General features: G+C 47.8%; 1 protein-coding gene across 2 annotated transcripts; it reads right to left on the bottom strand.

The window, feature by feature from the left end:
• Nucleotides 1-1,233: 1,233 nt before the first annotated feature.
• On the bottom strand, nucleotides 1,234-16,935 carry LOC129713057 (fatty acid-binding protein, intestinal-like). 2 transcript variants are annotated; one of them, XM_055661937.1, is made up of 5 exons: nucleotides 16,784-16,935; nucleotides 13,265-13,371; nucleotides 7,307-7,479; nucleotides 3,049-3,159; nucleotides 1,234-1,503 (listed from the first exon to the last, which is right to left on the bottom strand). In XM_055661937.1, exons 2-5 carry the CDS (start codon nucleotides 13,329-13,331, stop codon nucleotides 1,453-1,455), a joined length of 402 nt encoding a protein of 133 aa, XP_055517912.1. In that variant the 5' UTR covers nucleotides 13,332-13,371; nucleotides 16,784-16,935; the 3' UTR covers nucleotides 1,234-1,452. The 2 variants fall into 2 exon arrangements, with proteins under 2 accessions (XP_055517912.1, XP_055517913.1); XM_055661938.1 differs by lacking the exon at nucleotides 16,784-16,935 and adding an exon at nucleotides 16,705-16,723.
• Between the last annotated feature and the right edge of the window lie 4,767 nt (nucleotides 16,936-21,702).

Below are 21,702 nucleotides of genomic sequence, written 5' to 3'. Positions count from 1 at the left end.
ATTGTGCGTAGATTGATGATTTAAAAAAATGACTGTAACCAATTTTAGAATAAGGCTGTAATATAATAAAATGTGGAAAAAGTGAAGGGGTCTGAATACTTGCTCAATGCACTGTAGATCAGCTGCAGAAATGGGAAGAGCAATGGCAGATGGAGTTTAATCCAAGCAAGTTTGAGGTGGTGCACTTTAGGAGGTCAAATGTAAGGGGAAAGCATACTGTTAATGGACCTTTGACATTATTGACGTACAGAGGGACATCAGGGTCCAAGTCCAGAATTTCCTGGAAGTGGAAACGCATATAGATAGAATGGTAAAAAGGCGTATGGCATGCTTGCCTTCATCAGTTGGGGCATTGAGCATATGACTCAGGACGTCATGTTGTCACTATGTAAATCTTTGCTTAGTCCACATTTGGTGTATTGCATGCAGATCTGGTCGCTCCCATTACAGGAAGGATGTGGAGTCTTCGGAGAGGGAGCAGAGGAGGAAGGCTGCCTGGATGAGGGGTGCTAGCTACAGGGAGAGGTGGGACAGACATGGATTGTTTTCTATGGAGCATCGTAAGTTATGGGTAGACCTATATTGTGATAGAAGTATATTAAAAATGATGAGAGGCACAGGTAGGGTAGACAAGCAGAACCTTCTTCTCAGGAGGAAATGACAGAGAGCACAGGGCATAGCCTTAAGATGAGAGGGACAAAGTTTAATTGAGATGCGTGGCACAAGTTTTTTTTACACAGAATGGTGAAGGCCCGGAACGCATTGTCAAGGTTGGTGGTGAAATCAGATACAACACTGGCATATATGATGCTTTTAGACAGGCACGTGGATATGCAGGGAATAAGAGGGATATGTATCACGTGCAGGCAGCAGAGATTAGGACGGCACGGTGGCGCAGCGGTAGAGTCGCTGCCTTACAGCGCCAGAGACCCGAGATCGATCCTGACTACGGGTGCTGTCTGTGCGGAGCTTGTACGTTCTCCCTGTGACCGCGTGGCTTTTCTCCCAGTGTTCCAGTTCCCTCCCACACTCCAAAGACGTACAGGTTTGTAGGTTAATGGCCTTCAGCACAAATCGTAAATTGTCCCAGGTGTGTGGGATAGTGCACAAGTGTGGAGATCGCTGGCTGACGAGGACTTGGTGGGCCGAAGGGCCTATTTCCGCACTGTATCTCTTAACTAAACTAAATGCCCAGTGTCCGGCCCAAAACAGAATAACAAAGCAAGATTAGCCTCACTTCCTCCACCTTTTTATTAGTTAAGTAGAAGATCACCTGTTTGCATAATGTCATTCATCAATTTACAGCTCATGGAATTATGCAGTAAAACTTGTACATCAGATCAGTAAATAGAATCTGATTGAACAGCTGCTGAATATAGTTGGCACACACGATGAACTACGTTGGCACTGTTTTATATTTGAATCCTGACGGCACCTCTCAACTCTGCTGCCTTATTGTTTCTTGAAGATTCTTTTGGCTTCCTGTCCATCGATCTTCATCACCTACATTTGGAGGGAAATATATCTGGTTAGGAGCAAGATGCCTCCATTTTCACTTCACGCTGCCTCGGCAAGGCCAGCAGCATAATCAAGGACCAGTCTCACCCTGGTCACTCCCTCTTCTCCCCTCTCCCATCGGGCAAAAGGTACAGAAGTGTGAAAACGCACACCTCCAGATTCAGTGTTTAAGAAAGAACTGCAGATGTTTCCAGCATCTATAACCATATAATTGTTATATGGTTATATGGTTATAGATGCTGGAAAAATCGAAGGTAGACAAAAATGCTGGAGAAACTCAGCGGCTAAGGCAAACGTCGCCTATTCCTTTGCTCCACAGATGCTGCCTCACCTGCTGAGTTTCTCCACTATTTTTGTCTACCTCCAGATTCAGTGATAGTTTCTTTCCAGCTGTCATCAGGCAACTGAACCATCCTATAACCAACTAGAGAGCAGTCCTGAACTATTATGTACCTCATTGAAGACCCTCGGACTATTTTTGATCAGACTTTACTGGCCTTATCTTGCACTAAGCGTTATTCATGTTATTCCTTTTAACATGTATCTATACACTGTGGACGGCTCGATTGTAATCATGCATTGTCTTTCCGCTGACTGGTTAGCACGCAACAAAAGCTTTTCGCTGTACCTCTGTACATGTAACAATAATGACTAGTGTGTGCAGTTGTTGGTATCACCCAACATGTTAATGAGCAAGTCTGTTGCTTGTAACCCATCAATGTATTTAGCCCATAGTTGCTTGGATTAGGGGGCATTAGCTACAGGGGGAGGTTGGACAGACTTGGATTGTTTTATCTGGAATGTCGGAATACACTGCCAGAGTTGCTGGTGGAGGCCGATACGATAGTGGCGTTTAAGAGGCTTTGGATCGGCTTTTCTCTTTCACTTCCTCCATATCATTTCACACAATGTCTACAATTACCGAGGCATAGAACATAGACCAGTACAGTACAGGAACAGGCTCTGCGGCCCACAATGCCTGTCCTGAACATCATTCCAAGACCAACTCTACTTTGCACATGATCCATATTCCTCCATTCCCAGCAATTTGGCCCTATGAATGTCCTGGCATCTTCGTTGTATTAGTTTTGTTTGGTTTAGTTTAGTTTAGTTTAGCTCAGAGAAACAGCACGGAAACAGGCCCTTTGGCCCGTCGAGTCTACGCCGACCAATGATCACCCTGTACACTAGTGCTATCCTACACACTACAGACAATTTACAGAAGCCAATTAACCTACAAACCTGCACGTCCTTGGGATGTGGAAGGAAACCGGGGCACCAGGAGACAACCCATGTGGTCACAGGGAAGAACGTACGAACTCCATATAGACAGCACCCGAGGTCAGGATTGAACCTAGGTCTCTGGTACTGTGAGGCAGAAGCACTACCGTTGCGCCACTGTGCCACCCCAAGTTTCTATTGTGGGACGAGAGTGGCTTCATCCACAAGCCTCGCCTGTCCCAAGTCCAAACCACCAGAACTTCCAATTTGCAGCGGGCTCCACTAAACCTTCATCAACCCATGACCTACCTGCACCAGCTTATCACCACTAACTTCTCTCATGATGCTGAACTCTTTTCCATCCGAGAGCCTCTTAAAATGTCCATTCAAGCAATTTGGTTTGGACAAGCCGAATGTTCCCTGAAACAGAAAGAGGGGATTATTGGAGGTGGCTGAAGAAGGGTCTTAACCCAAAATGTCACCCATTCCTTCTCTCGAGAGATGCAGCCTGACCCGCTGTTATTCCAGCATTTTGTGTCTATCTTCAGTTATTGGAGGCACAAGGAACCACAGATGCTGGAACCTTTGGCAAAGTACTGAGTGCTCTGTAACTCAGTAGGAACTCAGTGGGTCAGGCAGCATCTGTGGAGGGAATGGACAGACAATGGTTTTGGTTGGGATCCCTCAGCCTGGAGAAGTGCCCAAACGTGAAGCATCACTTGCCATCTGTACCTTGAATTCAATTATCTTTTCAATGCCTCGTCATCTGCTGTTTTACTGGTTTGTTCAGTTTTCCATTCACATTCATATCCTTATCAAGATGTGGACTCTCAAGGGCCTGACCCACTTACGTGTCCTTGGCACGCAAATTACGCGACCGCATGGTCGCGTTGAGGCGCACAGGCATCATGTGGCCACGCGGGGCCGGTCCCACTGAGAAGCGCGGAGGGGTATGTAGTTGTGTGCGACATCGCGTGGGGTTCCGAAAATTTAGTAGCGAACAAAATCTTCGCGCGCCAACGGCCTGTCGCGTAACTGACGGCCAAAGTGGGACAGGCCCAAGACCCTGGCGTGATGCAACGTCTCACCTCCAACAGCAGCAGAAGCGGGCAAACGATCGCCGAGCTCGGCCTGGGGCTCACGGCCGTTGCGGTCCGGATCCGACCCCACTTCTACTCCCAGAGCGGGGCCAAGAAAATTGAAGATAGACACAAAATGCAGAAGTAACTCAGCGGGACCGGCAGCATCTCTGGAGAGAAGGAATGGATGCCGTTTCGGATCAAGACCCTTCTTTCAGACTAAAAAAGAGTCTCGACCCGAAATATCACCCATTCCTTCTCTCCGGAGATGCTGCCGGTCCCGCTGAGTTACTCCAGCATTTTGTGTCCATCTTCAAATGACGTCACGCGCTCCAGACGGCTGTGCGGGCGCATGATGACGAGTGCGACCTTTGCGGGACCGTCGCACCTGAACGCGACCACGAGGTTGCATAATTAGCGTGCCAAGGACACGTAAGTGGGACTGGGGCTTTACACATCGGCGAGACCAAACGTAGACTGGGTGATGGTTTCGCCGAACACCTTTGCTCAGTCCGCCTGGAACTATCTGATCTCTCGGTTGCTAAACACTTCAATTCTCCTTCCCATTCCACACTGGCCTTCCTGTCCTCAGCCTCCTCCATTGTCACAGTGGGGCTAATTGGAGGAACAGCATCTCATATTTCGCTTGAGCAGCTTACAACCAGTGGTATGAATATTGATTTCTCTAACTTCAGGTAACTCCTGCACTCCCTCTCTCTCCATCCCTCCCCCACCCAACATGTACCAGCTTCAGTCATCTTGTTGAGTCTCATTGTCAGAACTTGTTCTCACCGAACAAACAGCTAACAATGGCCTGTTTCCTTTATCATTGTTAAGGGCTTGTCCCACTTTCATGACCTAATTCGCGACCTTTTTTACTCGTGGACATTTTTCATCGGGCTAGAAAAATGCCCCAACCTACTTGTTGCCACGACTAGCATCACAACATACCTACAACCTCCTATGACCCCGTGCCGACCATGCTGCGAGTATGAGTCAAGGGTAAACTCGGCAGAGGTCGTGAATTAGGTTGTGAAAGTGGGACAGGCCCTTTACTTTTTTGCATATCTTTCATTCATTTGTTCTAAACATCTCCACATCGCCGTCTATCTCTCTCGTTTCCTTTTCCCATGACTCTCAGTCTGAAGAAGGGTCTCGATCCGATACGACACATATTCCTTTTCTCCGGAGATGCTGCCTGACCCGCTGAGTTACCCACTGAGCATTTTGTGTCTATCTTCTCTTTACAGTGCAGTTTGAGGAAGAGTCCTGACATGAAATGTCGTCTGTCCATTCCCTCCACAGATGCTGAAACCTCGGCCTCAAATCCTGAAACCTATGCCTCCTCCATTGTCAGAGTGAGTCTAATCATAAATTGGAGGAACAGCATCTCATTTTCCCTCTCTCTCCATCTCTCCCCCACCCAAGTCGCATCAGCTTTTGGTTCATCACCCATTCCTTCTCTCCAGAGATGCTGCCTGTGCCGCTGAGTTATTAATGTCTTTGATCTCATGACATTTACTGGCTGCTAATTTAAAGAGCTCTGCTGATATCAGGGCTGGATAAGGATGTCTGTGAATTACTGGGATACTGCCTGGCCATGTCCTCCCTGTCACACAACGACACCACAGATAACCTGCTCATGATTAGCGAGTAACTCCAAGCAGCTGGTGGAGCGGCTGCTTCAGAGGGCCACAGACCCAGGTTTGATCCTGACCTCGGGTGCTGTCTGTGTGGAGTTTGCACATTCTTCCTGTGACCCTGAGGGTTCTCTCCGGGTGCTCCAATTTCCTCCCACATCCCAAAGACGTGCGGGTTTGTAGGTTAATCAGCCTCAATAAATTACCCCTAGTGTGTCGGGGTTGGATGGGAAAGTGGGATAACATAGAACTAGTGTAAACGGGTGATCGATGGGTAGTGTGAATTTGTTGGGCCAAAGACAATAGACAATAGGTGCAGGAGTAGGCCATTCGGCCCTTCGAGCCAGCACCGCCATTCAATGTGATCATGGATGATCATCCCCAATCAGTACCCCGTTCCTGCCTTCTCCCCATATCGCTTGACTTCGCTATTTTTAAGAGCCTTATCTAGCTCTCTCTTGAACCTGCCTCCACCGCCCTCTGAGCCAGAGAATTCCACAGACACACCACTCTCTGTGAGAAAAAGTGTTTCCTCATCTCCGTTCTAAATGGCTTACACCTTATTCTTAAACTGTGGCCCCTGGTTCTGGACTCCCCCAACATCGGGAACATGTTTCCTACCTCTAGCGTGTCTAAGCCCTTAACAATTCGTATGTTTTAATGAGATTCCCTCTCATCCCTCCAAACTCCAGAGTGTACAAGCCCAGATGCTCCATTCTCTCAGCATATGACAGTCCTGCCATCCCGGGAATTAACCTTGTAAACCTACGTTGCACTCCCTCAATAGCAAGAATGTCCTTCCTCAAATTAGTGGACTAAAACTGCACACAATACTCCAGGAGTGGTCTCACTAGGGCTCTGTACAACTGCAGAAGGACCTCTTTGCTCCTATGTTCAATTCCTCTTGTTATAAAAGCCAACATGTCATTAGCTTTCTTCACTGCCTGCTGTACCTGCATGCTTACTTTCATAGACTGATGTACAAGGAACCCCAGATCCCGTTGTACTTCCCCTTTTCCCAACTTGACGCCATTTAGATAGTAGGGCATGTTTCCATACTTAACTAAACAACTAAACTAAACTAAACTAAATGTGTATGTTTGTAAGTTAATTGGCCTCTGAAAAATGGCCCTTAGTGTGTAGGGAGTGGATGAAAAAGTGGAATAAATAGTGTGAACTAGTGCGAACAGGTGATCACTGGTTGGCATGGACTCGATGGGCTGAAGGGCCTGCTTCCATGCTCTGTTTTTCGATCTTTCAATTAATAGATGAGGTGATACAGTCATGAAAACAATATCCTCATGTGCATCGGTCCCAGCTCCAGTTTAAGCCGAGCCACTGACTAGATAACATCACTGTGGTCATTTACTCCCCTGTAGCACTGTAACCAGCCTCACACTGCAAGCAGCAAAACACCGCCCCAAAACAGGCAGCTCCCTTCTACAGAAAGACACAAAGTGCTGGAATAGCTCAGTGGGACGGGCAGCATCTCTGGAGAACATGGAGAAAGTTGGAAGAGAGGTGGGGCAAGATAAAGCCTGGCAAGTGGATACAGGTGAGAGGCATTAGATTGCCAAATGGGTGGACAAAGGCCAGAGATGGAAAGACAAAAGGCTATGAGATAAGGAGGCCAGGAGAGAAGACGTGTGAAAATGTGAAGCCAGAGGAAGGAAGAGAGTTGGAGGGGGTTGGGTGTGGAGGGGAGAGGGAAGGGGGAAGGGGGAGTAGGATGTGGAGGTGGAGGTGGAAGGGGGGGACTCTTGGAAGGGGGGAAGATAGGGAAGGAGGGAAACTGGGGAGGGGTCACTGAGGAAGTGGGGAGGGGGGGGTGACGTCTTCCTGCAATACCTTCACTTGACTCCCGTCAGCGAGAGGACTTTCAAATTCTTCGTCCACGTTCCACTGCGAGGTCTTTGTGCAGAGGCAGCTTCTCTCCTTGATGGTGAAGGTGCCGCCCACCTGCTTGATGTTCATCTCCGTCTTGTCCTCCAGCAGCTTGGTCCTGTGCTGCTCAGGCACCCCTGTAACAGAGAGCAGCGCACCTCATCAGGCCACCACACTGTGGCAGTGGCCGGGGAGCACCCTCAACGTTCAGCCCCAGAGCAATCCCAGAGCATTCCCGGAGTATTCTCAGAGTATTCTCAGAGTATTCCCAGAGTATTCCCAGAACAATCTCAGACCAATCCCATAGCAATCTCAAAGCTATCCCAATTCTCGGAGTATTCCCAGAGTATTCCTGAAGTATTCCCGGAGTATTCCCAGGGTATTCCCAGAGTATTTCCAGAGAAATCCCAGTGATCCCAGAGTGATCCCAGAGCATACCCAGAGTATTTCTGGAATATTTGTGGAGCGAGAGCATGCTGACCGGTTGCATCGTGGCTTGGTTCGGCAACTTGAGCGCCCAGGAGCGGAAAAGACTACAAAAAGTAGTAAACACTGCCCAGTCCATCATCGGCTCTGACCTCCCTTCCATCGAGGGGATTTATCGCAGTCGCTGCCTCAAAAAGGCTGGCAGCATCATCAAGGACCCACACCATCCTGGCCACACACTCATCTCCCTGCTACCTTCAGGTAGAAGGTACAGGAGCCTGAAGACTGCAACATCCAGGTTCAAGAATAGCTGCTTCCCCACAGCTATTAAACTCATGTTCAAGAAGAAACTGCAGATGCTGGAAAATCGAAGGTACACAAAAAAGCTGGAGAAACTCAGCGGGTGCAGCAGCATCTATGGAGCGATGGAAATAGGCAACGTTTCGGGCTGAAACCCTTCTTCAGACTTATTAAACTCAACTGAAACAAAACTCTGAACATTAATAGCCCATTATCTAGGTATGTTACAAAACCTACCTGAATCGTGGCTGAGCATCTGCCCCACCCCTTGTGTGTGATTTTGGAGCTGTTTGGAGGGGGCGGGTTTAAAACCCGATTTTTACTAGGCTGTTCCAATCGCAGATGTTCAGCCTAGTAAATCATTAACGGAGAATCGCTGCAAGACCCGGTCCCAAAAGCTATTATTAGTTTTATAGGCCTCGAATAGTAGATATAATAAATTTAAAAGCTCTCGTTCAGTTCGCAAGCTTTCGCAGCCCCAGGGTTTTATAAAGCAAACAATTAAAGGTATGTACCTTATTTTTACATTAAATGGGGCATATATATAACCCTATAATTATAATTTTCTATAGCGAATAGCTCATTTTGGGCTTTTTATATCCCGCAGTATTTTTCTCGGCATTTGAGGGCACTAATCTAGCGCGCTGTCAACATTCTAAACCAGCGCGTTCACAGAAACCCACTAGAAAACCGATTTAAATGGGCATTTATTTACAGCAATTGAACACTAAATTCCTTCCATTTGGCCTATAAATTAATGTAAATTAGATATAAAAATCATGTTATATTGTGAATTATTTGTGAATAATCTTTGGACACTTAGGCTATTTAAAAATGTTAATCTTTCCTTAAGAAATGTGCTTTTGACTATCCAAGATCACAGCTTTTTTGTAATGCCCATTGAAAATCAATAGGGAACAAGATGCTAATTTCCGAGTATGAAAATGGTCATAACTTTTTTAATACTTGAGATATGAAAGTGAATTAGGTGTCAAATTAAACTTATTGTTATGCTTTATCTGATGGGATAAATTGCAGACTTGATTTTTTAAATCTCAAAATTTTGTAACATTGCTACATTATCTGTTTATTTGCACTTTATCTGTTTATTTATTCATGCGTGTATATATTTATATAATGGTATATGGACACACTGATCTGTTCTGTATTCATGCCTTCTATATTCTGTTGTGCTGAAGCAAAGTAAGAATTTCATTGTCCTATCTGGGACACATGACAATAAACTCTCTTGAATCTTGAATCTGGAATTCCCAGTGCCATCACAGAGCAAACCTAGAATAGTGAGAAGAAGGAAAAAAGGAGGAGGAGGAGCCCGAGGGCTGAGGGAGAGATAGGAATCAACCTGTTCGGTTGAAAGGAAATCGTAAAAATTGTAAAGAGCCATGGTTTTCAAGGGAAATTGGACACTTGGTTCGGAAAAAGAGGGAGATCTACAATAATTATAGGCAGCATGGAGTAAATGAGGTGCTTGAGGAGTATAAAGAATGTAAAAAGAATCTTAAGAAATAAATTAGAAAAGCTAAAAGAAGATATGAGGTTGCTTTGGCAAGTAAGGTGAAAGTAAATCCGAAGGGTTTCTACCGCTATATTAATAGCAAAAGGATAACGAGGGATAAAATTGGTCCATTAGAGAGTCAGAGTGCACAACTATCTGCAGAGCCAAAAGAGATGGGGGAGATATTGAACAGTTTCTTTTCTTCGGTATTCACCAAGGAGAAGGATATTGAATTATGTGAGATAAGGGAAACAAGTAGAGTAGCTATGGAAACTATGAGGATCAAAGAAGAGGAAGTACTGACACTTTTGAGAAATATAAAAGTGGATAAGTCTCCAGGTCCGGACAGGATATTCCCTAGGACATTGAGGGAAGTTAGTGTAGAAATAGCAGGTGCTATGGCAGAAATATTTCAAATGTCATTAGAAACGGGAATAGTGCCGGAGGATTGGCGTACTGCGCATGTTGTTCCATTGTTTAAAAAGGGGTCTAAGAGTAAACCTAGCAATTATAGACCTGCTAGTTTGATGTCAGTGGTGGGCAAATTAATGGAAAGAATACTTAGAGATAATATATATAAGCATCTGGATAAACAGGGTCTGATTAGGAACAGTCAACATGGATTTGTGCCTGGAAGGTCATGTTTGACTAATCTTCTTGAATTTTTTGAAGATGTTACTCGGGAAATTGATGAGGGTAAAGCAGTGGATGTTGTGTATATGGACTTCAGTAAGGCCTTTGACAAGGTTCCTCATGGAAGGTTGGTTAAGAAGGTTCAATGGTTGGGTATTAATGGTGGAGTAGCAAGATGGATTCAACAAAATAGAGAGAGTACAGAGGAGATTTACTGGAACGTTGCCTGGGTTTCAGCAACTAAGTTACAGAGAAAGGTTGAACAAGTTAGAGCTTTATTCTTTGGAGCACAGAAGGTTAAGGGGGGACTTGATAGAGGTTTTTAAAATGATGAGAGGGATAGAGTTGACGTGGAAAAGCTTTTCCCACTGAGAGTAGGGAAGATTCAAACAAGGGGACATGACTTGAGAATTAAGGGACTGAAGTTTAGGGGTAACATGAGGGGGAACTTCTTTACTCAGAGAGTGGTAGCTGTGTGGAATGAGCTTCCAGTGAAGTGGTGGAGGCAGGTTCGTTTTTATCATTTAAAAATAAATTGGATAGTTATATGGACGCGAAGGGAATGGAGGGTTATGGTCTGAGCGCAGGTATATGGGACTAGGGGAGATTATGTGTTCGGCACGGACTAGAAGGGTCGAGATGGCCTGTTTCCATGCTGTAATTGTTATATGGTTATATGAATGGGAGGAGATAGCAAGGGCTAACAACATTGGGAGAATTCATGCCCCCAGGATGCATACTCCCCAAGCAGAATATGAGGTGCTGTTCCTCCAATTTCCGGTGGTGCTCGCTCTGGCCATGGAGGAGACCCAGGAGAGAGAGGTCAGATACGGAGTTGAAGTGCTGAGCCACCGGGAGGTCAGGTTGGTTATTGCGGACCGAGCGGAGGTGTTCAGCGAAACGATCGCCAAGCCTCCGCTTGGTCGCACCAATATAGATCAGCTGACATCTAGAGCAGCGGATGCAATGGATGAGGTTGGAGGAGATGCAGGTAAACCTCTGTCGCACCTGGAACGACTGCTTGGGTCCTTGAATGGTGTCGAGGGGAGAGGTAAAGCAACAAGTGTAGCATCTCTTGTGGTTGCAAGTGAAAGTGCCTGAGGAGCGGGTGGTACAGGAGGGAAGGGAAGAATTGACAAGGGGGTTACGGAGGGAGTGGTCTTTGCGGAAAGCAGACATGGGGGAGATGGGAAGATGTGGCGAGTGGTGGGGTCACGTTGGAGGTGGCGAAACTGACGGAGGATTACTTGTTGTACGTGACGGCTAGTGGGATGAAAGATGAGGACTAGGGGGACTCTGCCCTTGTTGCGAGTGGGGGGATGGGGAGAGAGAGCAGTGTTGCAGGGTATGAAAGAGATCCTGGTGTGAGCCTCATCTATGGTGGGGGAGGGGAACCCCCGTTCCCTGAAGAATGAGGACATTTCAGATGCCCTGGTGTGGAGCACCTCATCCTGGGAGCAGATGCGGCGTAGACGGAGGAATTGGGAGTAGGGGATGGAGTCCTTACAGGAGGACTTAAGTATTTCACTGTAACTTGGTAGAGGTGATAATAAACAAAACATTGACATTCACGCTGTCCGAGCCTTCTATTATGTGGTAAATTTCAATGATTGAGGGCAGCACGGTAGCGCAGCAGTAGAGTTGCTGCCTTACAGCGACAGAGACCCGGGTTCGGTCCTGACTACAGGTGCAGTCTGTGCAGAGTTTGCATGTTCTCCCTGTGACTGCATGGGTTTCTCTGGGTGCTCCAGTTTCCTCCCACATCCACAGATATACAGGTTAATAGGCTTTGGTAAAATTCTAAATTGTCCCTAGTGCGTAGGATGATATTAGTGTATGGCGGATCGCTAGTCAGCATGGACATGGAGGGTCGAAGGCTTGTTTTCACGCTGTATATCTAAACTAAAACTAACTTGTATTTAGTGTATACCCCACCCTTTAATCAGTCCATCTTTCCTAAGGAACAAAAAGGTGAATATCACAGACCTTGCGAACTTCCCACAACACCATAGTGAACACATCCAAACATGCAGACCTGTATATCCATTTATAATTGAGACAGACACAAGAATCTACAGACACTTAAATCTTGAGCAAAAGTGCTGGAGGAACTCAGTGTCTCAGGTAGCATTGGCTCAAGACTGGGACAGTAGCCTTCTCACTAGACAATAGACAATAGATGCAGGAGTAGGCCATTCGGCCCCGAGGCAGCACCGCCATTCATTGTGATCATGGCTGATCATCCACAATCAGTACCCCGTTCCTGCCTTCTCCCCATATCCCCTGACTCCGCTATCTTTAAGAGCTCTACCTAACTCATTCTCCATGGTGTGTCCTTCTCCATCGAGTGTCCCGATCCTAAACGTCCTTTTTCCATTCCCTCCACAGATGCTGCCTGACCTGCTGAGTTCCACCAGCACTTTGTTTTTTACTCTCTCTGCATAATGTTAGCTCACCCATCTTGTGGAACTGATTTTTAAAACATTTAGATACAGTGTTTAACTATTTGCTTAAATGTTAAGTCCCTCTCTAAAACGTGTGACGATCTTTGTTGGGATGGGCATGTTTGGTTCAGAGATACAGCCTGGAAACAGGCCCTTCGGCCCACCGAGTCCTCGCTGACCAGTGAGCATCCACACACTAGTTCTATCCTACACACCAGGGACAATTTTTACTGAAGCGAATTAATGTACAAACCTGTAGGCCTTTGGAATGTGGGGGAACTGGAGAAAACCCACGCAGGTCACGGGAGAACGTGCAAACTCCGTACAGACAGCACCCGTAGTTAGGATCGAACCCGGGTCTCTGGCGCTGTGAGGCAGCAACTCTACCGCGGCACCACCGTGCCGCCTGTAAATGATCTTCTCTGACTCAGGGAGCATTGACATATTGCAGTAAACATTATTCCCTTTATCATGTATCTGTACACTGTGAATGGCTCGATTGTGATCGTGTATTGTCATTCCGCTGACTGGTTAGCAGGCAACAAAAACTTTTCACTGGACCTCGGTACACGTGACAATAAACTAAACTGGACTCAAACTTACCCAAGGCAATTAGTACTGCCTCAAAGTTATCATTTTCACAGACTTTCCAATCTCCATTGAAAGCCATGGCTCAGGGTTTCACAAAACTGTCACCTTCTGATACTGACCTGGTGAAAGAAGTTGGAGTTAGTATGTAGGGAGGAACTGCAGATGCTGGTTTACACCGAAGATGGACACAAAATGCTGGAGTAACTCAGCGGGACAGGCAGCTTCTCTGGAGAAAAGGAATGGGAGACCCTTCTTCAGACTGCTAGTCATAAGGGCATTAGTGATTGGAGTAAAATTTGACCATTCGGCCCATCTAGTCTACTCCGCCATTCAATCATGGCTGATCTATCTCTCCCTCCTAACCCCATTCTCCTGCCTTCTCCCCATAACCGCTGACCCCCGTACTGATCAAGAAACACCTGTACTAATTAAGAAGGAGAGAGGGGAGAGGGGAAAGGTAAGGTGTGAAAACGAGAGATCAAAGGAGATGAAGTTGAAGGAAAATGTAGAATAGATCATTGTTACGTGCAAGAAAGGACTGCAGATGCTGGTTTATATCGAAGGTAGACACAAAATGCTGGAGTAACAGCGGGTGAGGCAGCATCTCTGGAGAGAAGGAATGGGCGACGTTTCGGGTCGAGATCCTTCTTCAGACTGATGTCAGGGGAGGGGGCGGGACAAAGGTAGAATGTAGTTTGAGGTAGTAAGACTAGTGGGAGTTGTACTGTACACGTGTACACTGTAAATGGCTCGATTGTAATCATGTATTGTCTTTCCGCTGACTGGTTAGCACGCAACAAAAGCTGTTCACTGTACCTCGGTACAAGTGACAACAAACTGAACTAAACTGAACTGAACTCAAGCCATTTCTGACCTTACAGGATTCTCTATCTGCCCTGTGCTCTGTAGTCCAGTGTAATGGGAGCTGGCTGTGACAAAGGCAGACATGATGGTCCAGGAGCGAGGCCAGTGGGAGAGGAGAGGGAACCGGGGTCTGCTGCGGGAGGCTCCCACCCCCCCGGGGAACAAAGGTGGGCAGGCGGGCGAGGAGAGGGACGTGGCATCTGAGGATGGAGGCGGCTGGAGGCCCTTGCAGCAGCCTGGGGCTCGCCTGGATCGGGCACCGCTCACAACAGCTAGAGAACTAGACTTGGGAAATGGAGCCAACACATGATGCTTGCGGGCTCAGTGGACTATTTACGTACACTTGATAATCGGGGATGTGGTTGCGTACGGCAATACTCTACTGGACTGAATGTGGGGAAAGAATCTCAGAGCGTTTGCACGATACACGTTGTACATCTTGTACATATATTTTCCGCATATTGTTTACATCTGAATTAAAAACTGACTGATATCTCCAACCATTGCTGGCAAGTTATTTCTTGTTATTGCCCATTCCCGACCCGAAACGTCACTCATCCTTTTATTCCAGAGATGCTGCCCGACCCGCTGAGTTACACCAGCACTTTGTGTCTTTCTGTAGAAGGGAGCTGCCTGTTTTGGGGCGGTGTTTTGCTGCTTGCAGTGTGAGGCTGGTTACAGGGCTACAGGGGAATAAATGACCACAGTGATGTTATCTGGTCAGTGGCTCGGCTTAAACTGGAGCTGAGACCAACGCAGATAAGGTCATTGTTTTCATGACTGTATCAGCCTCATCTATTAATTGAATGATTGAAAAACAGAGCACGGACACAGGCCCTTCAGCCCATCGAGTCCATGCCAACCAGATCACCCGTTCACAAATATTCTATGTTATCCTACATTCTCATCCACTCCCTACACACTAGGGACAATTTACAGATTAACATACAATGCCACACTGTTAGTTTAGTTTGGAAACAGGTACGTCAGCCCACTGACTCTATGCCGACCATCGATCACTCATTCGCACAATTTTCCCGACGGGAAACATCGCCTGTCCATTCCCTCCACAGATGCTGCCTGACCCACTGAGTTCCTCCAACACTTGGTGTTTAGCTCCAGATTCCAGCATCTGCAGCCCCTTGTGCCTCCGCATTCAGCTTGGTGTAGCTGGTGCCGGTCTCCCAGTGAGTGCTGCCCTTCCCTTCGTGTCTCCGGCTCTGCACAGCCAGCGCTGGGCACTGCATCACACCACACCACACTGTGCCACACCACAACGCACCGCACGGCACCCGCACACCAGCCACACCGCACCGCACCCACTGCACCACACCACACCGCACCGCATCGCACCATACCGCTCCACACCGCACCCAGACCGCACCGCACCGCACCATACCGCTCCACACCGCACCGCACCGCACTGCACCGCACCACACCACACCACACCGCACCACCGCACGGCACCGCACCACCGCACCGCACCACACCGCTCCACACCGCACCGCACCGCACCGCACCGCACCACACCGCACCACACCGCACCGCACCACACCGCACCACACCACACACCACACCGCACCGCACCGCACCACAGCACACACCACACCGCACCACACTGCACCGCACCACACCACACCACACCGCACCGCACCACACCGCACCACACCGCACCGCACCGCACCGCACCACACCACACCGCACCACACTGCACCACTGCAGCACACCACACCACACCACACCGCACCACACCACACCGCGCACCACACCACACCACACCGCACCACACCGCACCGCACCGCACCGCACCGCACCACACCGCACCGCACCGCACCGCACCGCACCGCACCGCACCGCACCGCACCGCACCGCACCGCACCGCACCGCACCGCACCGCACTCACCGCACCGCACACCACACCGCACCGCACCACACACCGCACCACACCACACACCGCACCACCACACACACGCACCGCACCGCACCACACCGCACCACACCGCACCACCACCGCACCGCACCGCACCACCGCACCGCACCGCACCACACCGCACCCGCACCACACCGCACCGCACCACACCGCACCGCACCGCACCGCACCACACCACACCGCACCACACACCGCACTGCACTCACCGCACCACACCACACCGCACCGCGCCACACCACACCGCGCAACACCCCACCGCGCCACACCGCACCGCGCCACACCGCACTGTACCGCACCGCCCCACAACACACCAAACCGCACTGTGCCACACCACACCACACACCACACCACACCACACCACACCACACCACACCACACCACACCGCACCACACTGTCCCACACTGCACCCACACCACACCACACCACACCGCACGCACATCACACCACACCACCAAACCGCACTGTGCCGCACCGCCTCACACCACCACACCACACGTACCACACCACACCGTGCCACACTACACTGTCCCCACTGTCCCACACCACACACACCGCACCACACCACACCACACCACACCGCGCCACACCGTGCCATACTATGCCACAGCACACCACACCACACCACACCGCCTCACACCACCCCACACCACACCATACCCGGCTGCACCACACACCACACTGTGCCGCACCCCACCAGACCACACCAGTGAAGAAACACACGGCAAAGAGCACTCACCTCGCCCGCAGCCCCTCACACCCCGGCACAGCTCCGCTCCGGAAGATGTCACGACTGTAACACGCCAGATGACACGCTCACGGCTGTTTCAACATTTACCTTCAGCTCCTCATCAAACATACATGACGCAGGTTCTGACTTGCCCGTAGCCTCAAGCAACAAGAGACAAGCTGAACATGCAAACCTGTGGGAAAATGCACCAATGGATAAACATTCCATTAACATTTAGCGGAGAGGCATGGGGAGCAGAAGGTGACTGACTTTGTTAACCCACGCCCTACCGGTACACAACGCCATGCATGTCTTGCTGAGTTTCATCGTCTGTAACTCGTTTTCACTTAGTCCACAGCTAACAATGGCCTGTTTCCTTTATCATCACTATATTTTGTGTATATCTTGAGCAGTTTTGGGCCCCATATCAGAGGATGTGCTGGCGCTGGAGAGATTCTAGAGGAGTTTTACGAGAATGATCCTGGAGATGATCACGCTAATGTACAGTGATAGTTTGACGTCTCTGGGACTGTACTCACTGGAGTTTACAAGAATGAGGGAGATATTTTTAGACTTTAGACTTGATCGCTCCAGTGTGGAAACAGGATCAACATGAGCGCGCTGACCAGCGATCCCCGTACACTAGCACTATCCTACACACTAGGGACAATTTACAATTTTACCCAAGCCAATTATCCTACAACCCTGTTTGTCTTTGGAGTGTGGGAGGAATCCGGAGCTCCCGGAGAAAACCCACGCAGATAACGGGGAGAACGTACAAACTCCGTACAGACAGCACCCGTGTTCAAGATCGAAGGTGGGTCTCTGGCGCTGTGAGGCAGCAACTCTACCGCTGCCCACCATGCCACCCACTGGGCAGCACCTGTTGCCACTGCTCACCGATGGATGTGGTGAGGGACGGTGCAGTTGCTGGGATTCCCAAGCTTAACGGTGGGGCTACAAGGGTGCTGCACGTATCCATGCATTCACCTCAGTGCTGCACGGCAGCTGCAGAGAACCAAAGTCACAGTTGTTTTTGTTACTTCACTCAGATTGTCAAAAACAGGAAACTGATTATCTTTTGACAGTTTCTGAGTGTTTCTCAACATCTTCCTGGAGCGGCACGGTGGCGCAGCGGTAGAGTTGCCTCTTCACAGCGCCAGAGACCCAGGTTCAATCCTGACTACGGGCGCTGTCTGTAAGGAGTTTTGTACATTCTCCCCGTGATACTGTGGGTTTTCTCCAGGAGCTCCGGTTTCCTCCCACACTCCAAAAACTTGCAGGTTTGTAAATTGGATTTGGTATAATTGTAAATTGTGACTAGTGTGTGTAGGACAGTATTAGTGTGCAGGGATCACTGGTTGGTGCAGACTCGGTGAGCTGAAGGGCCTGTTTCTGCGCTGTATCTCTAAACTAAACTAAGCTAAATCTCTGGCATCGATTTTATTTATTTATTTATTATTTTTTTTTAGGAAGAAGTGTTTCGGCCCGAAACGTCGCCTATTTCCTTCGCTCCATAGATGCTGCTGCACCCGCTGAGTTTCTCCAGCAATTTTGTGTACCTTTAAGCTAAATCTCTGATGTTTGCCTTTGTGCTATGTGTGGGATGGTGAGGTGGGCTGAAGTGAACCACAAACCACCAACTGAAATTCAATCCCTTCCTTCAGCTTCTTAATGTAGAAAGGGAAGAAGTGTGGTCTGAAGAAGGGTCTCGACCTAAACCATCACCCATTCTTTCTCTCCAGAGATGCTGCCTGTCCCGCTTAGTTACTCCAGCATTTTGTGTGTAAGAGGTGTGATCAGTATTAAGAAGCGCCCCAACCCACAAGGTCGCCTGTCCGTTTCGCATCACAGATTCTACCCGACCTGCTGAGTTCCTCCAACGCTTGTTTTGCTCAAGATTCCAGCGTCTGCAGTTACTTGTGAAGAAGGATATGTTGCAAATGTGGTCATAAATTGTAAATTTCCACCGGGTGGCGCTGCAATGGCTGCCTCGCCAACAGTCTGTTTCGTTTCTCTTCGTTCTTGTTTGATAGTATGTGTTACACGTATGTTTTAGTGTTCTTTAGCTTGTTTTCTTTGGGGGGGGACTTGGGAGAAACTTTTTTAAATCTCTTACCTCGATGGAGATGCGATATTTTTCAGTATCGTATCTCTGTCTGCACTGCGGCCTAACATCGAGGAGCTGCGGCCTCTTGCTGGGGATCGACTTTGGGAGCTCCAACCGCAGGAGCTTCGACTGCCCCGAACGCTGAGCTTCAATCGCCCCGACGCGGAGGCTTTAATCGCCCCGACGTGGAGGCTTTAATCGCCCCGACGTGGAGGCTTTAATCGCCCCGACGTGGAGGCTTCAATCGCCCCGGTGTGGAGGCTTTGATCGGCGGCTGTGGGAGCTTCAATCACCCCAATGCGCAGACTTCGATCGCCGGCTGTGGGAGCTTCGATCGCGGACGGTTCGACTGCCCCGACCGTGGGTGAATAAAGAGGGAAGAAGATTAAACTTTATTGCCTTCCATCACAGTGAGGAATGTGGGGAATCCACTGTGGTGGATGGTGATGTTAACTTTTATGTCGTGTGTCTTGTTGCTTTTTTTAGAATGGCTGTGTGGAAAATCAAGTATCACTCTACCTTAATTGGAACACGTGACAATAAAAGACCCTTTGTACCAAAGTGCCTTTCTTAAAAAGGATGGTGGGAAATGAGTCTGACTGCAGGTAACTTCAGGGTTTCATTGGGAAGGAAATGGTGGTAATTAGAGTGGGGACGTGCTGAGACCAGGGCAGTGTGAATTAGAACAGGAAAGTAGACCCTCCGAAGAGGAATCCTTGTCTACAAGGATGATGGAGGACCTGATGTCAGCCGATGTAGAACAGCACAGGAACAGTCCCTTCAGCCCACAATGTCCGTGCCAAATATGATGTCAAGATACAGTCATCTCTTCTGCCTGCTCATGATCCATGTCCCTCCATTCCCTGCATATTCATCTGCCTCTCTAAAAGCCTTTTAAATGCCACTATTGTATTGGCCTCCACCAACACCCATCACAAAGCGATCCTGGCACCCGCCACCTTCAGTGTCCGAAACGTGTCCCACACATCTCCTTGAAACTTTGCCCTTCTTACCTTAGTGCTTTGCCCTCTAGTCTTTAACATTTCCTTTTTTTTTTTTTTTGTTTTGTTTATTTTATTAGAAGTTAATACAGTACAAAACAGTACAGTGGAACCTAATTTTAGGTGCCAACTATGTAATACCGTAATCCATTCTATGTACAACCTCTAGTTTTATGTTATGAGAAGGAAGTAAGCAAGACAAGAAAAAGAAAACAATAGAAAGAGGAAAAAGTGGAAAAATAGATGGTAGAGAGTAGAAAAACGTGAAGTGTGTATATAAAAAATAAAAAAGAAAGAGAGAAAGTGGAAAGTAGAAATAGAAGAGAAGGCCCCTTAAAAGAGAATTTTTCAAATCTGTATTCGGAGATGTAGATCTATCCGCGTCATGAACTGAAATCAGCAATCTTTACGGTACCGCTGCATCACATGATTCCAAAAAGTCGATGAAAGGAGACCAACTCCTTAAGAATTGGTCATATTTATCTATTAGTCGGAGTCTCATTTCTTCAAGGCGTGCTATGTCCATCATATTCCTAATCCACATTTTAACAGTTGGTGTGGTTGTATTTTTCCAAAATTTAAGTATCAATTTCTTTCCAATTATTAACCCATAATTTAAAAAAAACATTTTGATCTTTATTTAAATTGGTATCTTCTCCTATTATTCCAAATATAATCCATTCCGTTTTGGGTTCTATTCTTGACTTGAAAAGCTTTGTAAATATATCAAATATATCACTCCAAAATTTATTCAACTTTGTACATCCTACAAATGAATGTGTTATATTAGCGTCTTTAACATTTCCACCCTGTCAAATAGGTTCTAGATGTCTATCCTACATATGCTCCTCATCATTCTACATACTATCAAACTCTAGAGAAAACAACCCAGGTTTGGCCAACATCTCCTTATAGCTAATGACAGATACAAAATGCTGGAGTAACTCAGCAGGACAGGCAGCATCTCTGGAGAAAAGGAATAGGCGAAGTTTCGGGTCGAGACCCTTCTTCAGACTGAGTTTAGAAGAATGAGGGGGCACCTAATTGAAACATACAGATTAGTGAAAGGTTTGGATAGAGTGGATGTGTAGAGGATGTTTCCAGTAATGGGTGAATCTAGGACTAGAGGTCATAGCCTCCAAATTAAAGGATGTTGTTTTAGGAAGGAGATGAGGATAAATTTGTGTAGTCAGAGAGTGGCGAATCTGTGGAATTCTTTGCCACAGAAGGCTGTGGCGGCCGTCAGTGGATATTTTTAAGGCGGTGATAAGTACAGAGGTTATGGGGAGAAGGCAGGAGAATGGGGTTAGGGGGGAGAGGTAGATCAGCCATGATTGAATGGCGGAGTAGACTTGATGGACCTATTCCTTATGACCTTATGAGAGTCAGGGGAAAGGGAAATGAGGGATGGAGATGGTGATATAGAGAGATCTCGCACAGAGGGGGAGCAGCGAGAGAAGATGTTGCCGAACTCTCGTCAGAGAGAGGAGGAGAATTTCTTCAAAGTAGACATACTTTCTTGTAGCTAATACCCTCCAATCCAGGTAGTATTCAGACAAGAACCGTTTATATCAATAACTTATGGTCGCGATCTCCGATTGAAGAGAATAGGATCTTGATGATTAATTGTGAAACTTTAGAACCCCTGTGTATCAATGTAATGTGAACACTAAAAGGTACTAGGGGTTTTTGGGATGGTAGAGGATTTTTGAGATGTCAGGAATATCCTCCAGTATAGTGCAATTAGGCCTTACTAAAGCCAAGGTTGTATTAAACCAAACTTATTACACCGAAGATCTTCAGTGTAAAGCATCGGC

The sequence above is a fragment of the Leucoraja erinacea genome, chromosome 34, assembly GCF_028641065.1.
Source record: "Leucoraja erinacea ecotype New England chromosome 34, Leri_hhj_1, whole genome shotgun sequence".
NCBI classification, from domain to species: Eukaryota; Metazoa; Chordata; class Chondrichthyes; order Rajiformes; family Rajidae; genus Leucoraja; species Leucoraja erinaceus.
The sequence above is the reverse complement of the archived record's forward strand: the minus strand, read 5'-3'. Positions and strand labels throughout refer to the sequence as shown.